At 59.0% G+C, this 7,388-nt stretch overlaps 1 protein-coding gene across 1 annotated transcript in view; it reads right to left on the reverse strand.

The window, feature by feature from the left end:
* SLC26A6 (solute carrier family 26 member 6) overlaps nt 1-5,116 on the reverse strand; it is a 10,231-nt gene extending 5,115 nt beyond the window's left edge. The window contains exons 1-10 of the mRNA XM_004368723.2: nt 5,054-5,116; nt 3,074-3,232; nt 2,854-2,993; nt 2,528-2,638; nt 1,771-1,934; nt 1,416-1,580; nt 1,184-1,336; nt 746-828; nt 513-660; nt 171-284 (exon numbers count right to left, since the gene is read on the reverse strand). Coding sequence (XP_004368780.1) covers nt 171-284; nt 513-660; nt 746-828; nt 1,184-1,336; nt 1,416-1,580; nt 1,771-1,934; nt 2,528-2,638; nt 2,854-2,993; nt 3,074-3,232; nt 5,054-5,076 — 1,260 coding nt within the window. The 5' untranslated portion in view covers nt 5,077-5,116. The remainder of the gene's footprint in view (nt 1-170; nt 285-512; nt 661-745; nt 829-1,183; nt 1,337-1,415; nt 1,581-1,770; nt 1,935-2,527; nt 2,639-2,853; nt 2,994-3,073; nt 3,233-5,053) is intronic.
* Between the last annotated feature and the right edge of the window lie 2,272 nt (nt 5,117-7,388).

Raw genomic sequence — 7,388 nt, forward strand, 5'->3', positions numbered from 1 at the left:
GTGGGGGTGAGTAGGAGTGGGTGTGAGTCAGTGAGTGCGGGTAAGTAGGGGTGAGCAGGAGGTACGCAGGGGTGAGTGAGGGGCAGGGGGATGAGGGGGTGGACAAAGAGGAGATGACCCTGGCAAAGCACTGTGTGGGTGCACAGATGCAGACGCACACCCACACCCACCTGCGTGTTTCCCCCAGTGGTCTCCTGTACCAGAGTCCGAGACATGGAGCAGCTGATGGGGAAACACTGGAAGATGCCCCCGATGAGGTTACTGAGCCCAAGGGCCACCAGCTCCTGAGGGGAGGGGTGCAGGTGTGAGGACACTTCCCTAGCAGTGCCTGGTCATTGTCCCACTTTGTCTCAGCCTACGCATCCCCAACCCCCATCCCCAGTCAATGGCACCCAAAGACTTGGCTGCTATCCCCATGTGTCCCCCACACGGCCCTGGCACACCTGTGTCCCACCTGACCCTCCATTCCCCCAGTCCCTGGCTGTCCCCTCCATATCTTGTACTCCCCAGACCTGGCTGCTGTCCACCCGGTAGCCATGCCTCAGGGCGAAGATCTTCCCCAGCGAGATGGCAATGGCGAACCCAACCACAGCAATGGCGAAGGCATTTCCCACAAGCTTTGCGAACAGCTCAAGGCTGGGAGCCACTGGGGGCACCAATCTGTGGGAGGCATCTGTGAGGCCAAAGGACGGCCCTGGCCTTGGCCATCTAACCCTCCCTGACCTGACAGGGGACCAGAGCTCACCCTGTAGGGATGACGCCCACAACATCCACCCCAAATCTCTGCTTCAGGTCCACACCATAAGAGATGCCTGTGGCTCCTATGAGCTGGGGGGAGACAGCAGAGTCAAGGGAGGGAGGTGCTGGTATCATCCATCTGCAGGGCGATGGATAAACCACTCTGGGGGTGAGGAGGGAGACGCTGGAGAAAAATCTTCAGAGGATTGGGGAGAAGTCGTCAATAGGGTGAGAGACAGACATGATTATTTTGGGGGAGGGGGAAATGCTGTCATGGAGCAGAGGGAGATACTAACATGGGGGCTTTCTGCTGGGGTGCCCCTTAACCCCCAGGAGCACTGGCAGGGCCCACCCCAGCTGGCCCTCAAATACCTGAGGGCTGCTACATGGCAGGGATATACCCTCACTTGCCCTTCTCCCGGCCACTGCGCCCTGGCCCCCTAACCGTGAGCAGTTCCCCAGGCAGTGGTAGGGGCAGGTACCGCCGCAGCTTGTCATTCAACAGCTTCAACGCCACAAGTACCACAGCCGCCACAACCGCAGTGATGACGGTGCCAACCACACTCTGGGGCAGCTTCCAGCAGACCTCCAGTACTGTCTGGTGGAGAGGCAGGGGTCACAGCCAGCACTCAAGGTTGTGGGCACACCCACCTGTCCCGCCTCCCACCCTTACTCACATAGATGAGGGACAGTGGCCCAGAGCGGCTGCTCAGCTGAAGGCCAAACACATACTTGAGCTGCGATATAAAGACCTGCACAGACGCAGCCGTGGTATAGCCACGTACCAGAGGTTCTGACAGGTAGGTGACCACAAAGCCGAAGTGGACCAGGCCCAGCCCCACCTGTGGGAAGCAAGCGACATTCGGGGGTGGGGGATGCTGAGGGTGGCTGGAGTACAGCCCAGGGCAGATGGGATCAGAGGGGGATGAGTGAACAAGAGTGATGGTCAGACACCCAAAGGAACTGGTGGGAGGCGGGCACAGAGGGAGTGGGGGGACCACTGGGGTTCACTCACTCCTGACTGCCCCGCACCTGGAAGAGGCCGACTAGGACACTGAGTGTGGAGGCCAGCTGCACTCGGGCAGCGTCTCTGGCCGCCTCGTTGACTGTGGTGTTTGAGTCCTGAAAGAAGGCCTCATCTGGGGCCAAGGATTCTGTCACACTGCCCACCATCACAGACATGACAGCAAAGGTCCCTGCAGGAACAGGGCAGAGCAGCTCTGAAGGGGAGGAGACACTGCCCTGCCCTGGAGCCTTGGTCTTAAGGGAGAGGCCAGGAGACATCCAGTTCTGGGAACAATACCCTCAGACTATGGCTGTGCCAACAGAGGGAGTTCTGGTAGTCAGCTACAGCCAGGGTCAGGAGCGGACCTTGAACTCAAAGGCCCTTGAGGATGGCTAGGAATGTTGGTACCAAACACAGGGGGCAGTGCCCAATGACCCACTTGTATCCACTCGCCCCAGGACCGCTCCTCTCGTGAAGGGTAGAATGAGGAAGGAGACATGACCTGCCTCATGTTGGTCAGGCCTTTGCCAGGGTCCTGGCCCCTAGAGCTGCCCCACCCACCCACATCTTCCTGGAGCCAGGGCCTCGAGGTAGCCTGAATCTGTGGTCCCATGGTCAGTGGCCCAGTCCTGCCTGGGGATGACCCTTGGGCTAACCTCCTAGCCACCCAGCACCAATGCCGCCGTCTTCCCCTAGATTCCCTGCCCTGCTCAGCCCTACTTCACCCTGTCTTCCATGGTGGATGTGGGCACCCTCCTACAGGGCCCGGCCTGCTCCACTCACCCACAGAGATGTGCCGGGAAGTGCCGAACAGGAAGTAGATGAAGACTGGGTAGAAGGAGCTGTAGAGGCCGAACACAGGAGGCAGTCCAGCCAGGAGGGCATAGGCCAGGCCTGGGGTGAAATGGCAGCAATGTAGGCCTGGAGGCCAGGCCTTGAAGGGTTGGGGGATCCCAGCCCTGGGTCAGGGGCCGTAGTTCCAGAGGAAGAGGTCTGGACTCCAGGGTTAGGGGGTCACAGACTACAGGGCTTCCAGACCTGGGCCTTGAAGGGTTGGGTTCACCACCCAAGGGTCAAGGGTTAAAGCCTTCAGGTCAGGGGTGGCTCACCCTGTGGTAACTGCATGATGGCCACACTCAGGCCAGATAGCAGGTCACCCAGGAGCCAGTCACGCACACGGTATCGGGGTAGCCAGGCCAAAATTGGGAGGTATTGGAACAGTACGGCGCGGGCCCGAGCTTGGGAGCACCTGGGGACATGAGGGGTAAGCATCAGGAACAGGAGCTAGCTGACAATGCCAGAGCCCCTAGCCCCCATCCTTGGCCTTACTGAAACCAGCTCCGCCACTGGTGGGTCGGAGGCACTGAGCCCCGGTGCCCCAGCTCCTCCAGCTGCTCCTGGTTCAGCAGCGGCCGCTCCACATGGTAGTCTCGTCTCGGCAGCTCCATTGCCTGCGTTGCAGACAGCAGTGCCTGTGTGTCCCTCGGTCTAGGGGGTGGCGAGACGAGAAACACTATGAGGGGACCCCTGGCCCAGCCTCCCTGCACCCCTCCACCTGGGACCATGGAAGGGCCCATCTGACTTTTCCCGGCCCTGAGGTACAAAGAGGTCCTGGCCTCACTTGCACTCTGTGGGCCCCGTGCCCATACCCAAGCAAGAGCAGTCCCTGGACTTTGGCTGGTGGAAGTCTCTTGCTGGGCCAAAGTCTCCCATGAGGAGACAGCAAGATGAGCACAAGCTGCACTTCCAACCCAGGTGTGGCTGCCCAGCCCTGAGTGCTCTATCAGCCCAGACCCCTGGCTGACTGCCTCTTCCAGCCCATTTCCTTCCCCCAGCCAATCCCTGGCCGGTCTCTGAGTCTTTATCCAGCTGCCCCAAGAGCCCAGTGCTAGCTGGCTGAGAGCACACCCAGAGAAAAGGATCCAGCAAGTCCTAGGTGCAGTTCTTCGGGCAACCCTCTCTCCAAGTCTCAGGCCTCCATGAGACCCTCTTCTCTAAGGGAAGGAAAACGTTGGAGTCTAGGTTAGTATACAAGCTCAGGCCTAGTGTGGGAAAGCCAAGGGATGGCTCTCACCTTCAGGGAGCTCTGAGAAGGGGGAGGAATCTCACGTTGAAGGGGAGGCTCTCATCTGGAGGGAGAGGCTCCCACCTGAAAGGGGAGGGGATCTCACCTGAGGGGAAGCTCTCATCTACTCCCAAGGCTCCTGCCTAATCGGGAGGCTTCCACCTGGAGGAGGAGGCTCCCGTGAAGTAGGGGAAAGATCTCACTGGGGAACAGGAGATCTGGTGGGGAGGGGAATCTTACCTGGGGGAGGCTCTCACCTGGAGGGTGAGGCTCCCACCTGGGAAGAGGAGATTTCAATAGGGGGATCTACCTGGGGAAGGAAGCTCTCACCAGACTGGAAATCTTTCACCTGCCAGGAAAGTTCTGATTTGGGGGAAATCTCTCATCTAGGGGGAATCTCTTGCCTAGGGGGAAACTCTCTCATCTGGGGATAGGAGATAGCAGGGTGAGTGATTTTACCTGGGGGAAGTTCTCACCTGCTGGGGAAGCTTTCAATTGCCAGGCAAGTTCTGACCTGGGGGGAAGCTCTTTCTTGGGGGGAGGCTCCCACCTCAGGGGCAGGAACTCACCTGGGAAAGGACTCTAACCTGAACGTCCCGTTTGGAAGAGGGAGTGGAGCGAATGCAAAGATCCTTAGAGACTCCTGGCACCGATGTCTCTGGAGATCTTTGAGCCCCCTCGCCCCTCCTCCGTGAGTCACTCAGGTCTTCTTAAAGTGCTCCCTCCCCCCACCGCAGAACCTGGGCTGGGAGGGAGGAGCCTAGGTCCCTGGCCCCTCCTAAGAGGCCAAAGGGACCCAAAGGGCTGGCACGCTCAGTCCGGTGTCAGTAGTGCCGCTAGTTGAACTCCGGCCCCTGCCTGGGACTTCTAGCAGGGATCGCCCGCCCCCATCGCACCCCAGCCGGAGCGCCTCCGGGGCCGGGGCGTCTCCATACGCAGCCGCTTCCCTGCGGTCCCCGGCCGGCCCTCGCGAGGCGCTCGAGCGGTTTTCCGCACAGCCCACAGAGGCTGGGGTCCGGCCGGCTCCCGCTCCATCCCTCGCCGCGGAGGGGCAGCCGCCTGGAGAAAATCGGCAAAACGGTAAACCGAGGCCCCGCAGGCGGCAAATCCCTGGTCCGGACTTGGTGATCTCCGTCTGAGCTGACCCAGGCCGGGGGCCCGCGCGGGGGTCACGGGCAGGTCAGCGCCTTGCGTACACGCACGCAAACGCGGACACGCGAGACCGGGGCCGTGCTCGCACTCACCCCGACGCTTCTGATAACCCCATGGCTGGCTAGCGGCCCAGCAGCTGCCGGTTCTTCCGCTCCGGCCAGAGGCAGCTACAGATGGGAAGCCGGCGAGGCCAGCGGCGCGCTCCCGGCAGCCAATCACCGGACAGGACGGGGAAGGCTTGGGCCAATCAGCGTGCTGGGGGCGCATCCACGTGAGGCTTTCTACGCGAGTTAACCCCTTTCTCCCCGCGTCTTGGTTCTTATTCCCCCGGTGACTCGCGGAGCCCGGTGGGACTGCAGAGCTGACGAGGCCTCTAGCTGAACGTAGTAGCCGCGCCCCATGGAGAAGGGTCGCTGTGGGATGAGAAGTGAAAACCCTCATGTGGGCAGGAGGCCTGGGGACACAGCTGGTGACCGGAGTCTTAGCTTTCTGGAGGGGACCTGGATCCCTGGGGGCCTCTCATGCCTCTAGCTGAGGGCGCTACCCCCAGGCTTTCCCTCTGAACGAGGCAAGTCTTTGAGATCGCCCGCTGATGATCACCAAGGCTTCCCTCCGACTCTTGGCCACCCAGGCCAGAAATGCGGCTGTGATGTCCCCCTTCCCACACCAAGCTCAGCTGGGGCCTCACGCCAAAGGAAACATCCTGGGCCTCAGCGATGAGCCAGCCAGCTCCTAGTCAGAAGGGATGTAGGGAGCAGTGTTGTCAGGGCGCTGCAAGGCCAGTTCTACAGGTGGTTTGACCCCTGGCCAGGGGGCTTCAGGCCCTGAGGCTCAGGAAGTCCTCATGCCACTGCCTTGATCAAGCAGGGGATTTCCCTTGGCACCCTACTCTCAGCACCTGTGCTCACACTTCTTAATCACAAGGCAAGGGGCCAGAATTCAGAGTCAAAGAGATGGAAATCCAGAAATCTCTGATGAAATGGGCTAAAAATAAGTCGATATTGGGGGCGGGAGGAGCCTAAGAGTCCTCCTAAAGGTCAATCTGGTCTGAATCATTCACTGCCACTCCCTGTAATCCCCCAAACAGAAAGAGGCAGCAACCATTTTCTATAGAAGTTTATTCCCAAAACAGAGCGCGGCTTCACGGAACAATTTACACAGACGGGGGAAGGAGGCCGCTCAGCTGGAGAGGGGGGAGACCCCCAGAGAGGGGCATCTACAGAACCTAGGACATAGCGAAAACACTCCAGGCCCCAGCAGGTCCCTCAGCCCTTCAAGGGCTGGGGTCATTCTAGGTAGAGATCCGGGGTTCATGGCTGGCGGGATTTGGCACCAGTCAGGGAAGTAGAACTTCTAATCTCCTTGGAAACTGCCTTCCAAGAGTTGGGTGGGGCGGTCTGCAAAGACCACTCCCCAACCCTGCACCACCGTTTCCAGTGGTAAGAGAACACCCACTCTCCAGGTCTTCCGGGGTCTGCTGTTTTGATGGGGGACTCAGGGCTGGCCTGAGGGAACTGGGGGTTAGAAGCCCCCTGGAGATGGCCAGGTCCAGGGTCCTCACAGGTGGCTCCTCCAAGTCCCTCTCCCACTTACCCTACTTTTCATTTGTAAACAAAGGAAAAGAAATTCTCAACCGTAAACAAAGTGTAAAAGTTCAAAGTTTCAAGTTGTAAACAAAGTAAAAAAAATTTTAAATCTTGATCTGTAAACAAGTAACAAAATTTAAAAGTCCCCAATTCTGGACATCAAAGTAACAAAGGTGAGAGTTTTGTGAACAAGGTCCTAACAGTCATTTTCACTTTTTTAAGGGAAGAAAGGAGGGGTGGAACTGAGTCACTTCCGCCAGCCCCAGGTACCCGGGCACCAGGGAGGTTCCTGTAAACGTGGGAGGCGGTAGCACCTACATTCTGAGTCTTGAGATGCCTTGTTTCTGCTCCCTTTGCTCTCCTTCCCACCCTACCCACCAGAATGAATTCTAGCAGGGGTCAGTGTTAGGGAATGAAATGGCACCACAGACAACTTCTGCTCACAGCCGGGGCAGAGGTAGGCAAATGGTGCCCTCCACCCACCCTCTGCAGGAATGTCTGAATAGAGGCCTGAGCCCCTCCCTGAGGGAGGAAGGGAAGCCCTGCTCTGTAAACACGACCTCTGCTGCCAGCACCCCACAGCATCAGTCCTAGGTCATAAGGCAGTAAGTGGCAGGGACTCCACGTAATAAACACACACGTCCACGCGGAGGGGTGCGCAAGAGGTCAGAGGATTCCCGTCTCCAAGAGCAACCCCGGCCCCACAAGTTTGGCCCTTGGGACATTTGAGAAAAAGCAAAGATCAGTTCTGCACAGCTGGGCCCTGACAATATTCAGATCAACCTGGGGGAGGGTGTGCATCTGCCCCTGCTGTCTGACTTCACCCCAGTGAGATGAGAGA

This window comes from Trichechus manatus, unplaced genomic scaffold, assembly GCF_000243295.1.
Source record: "Trichechus manatus latirostris isolate Lorelei unplaced genomic scaffold, TriManLat1.0 scaffold00001, whole genome shotgun sequence".
Classification (NCBI taxonomy): Eukaryota; Metazoa; Chordata; class Mammalia; order Sirenia; family Trichechidae; genus Trichechus; species Trichechus manatus.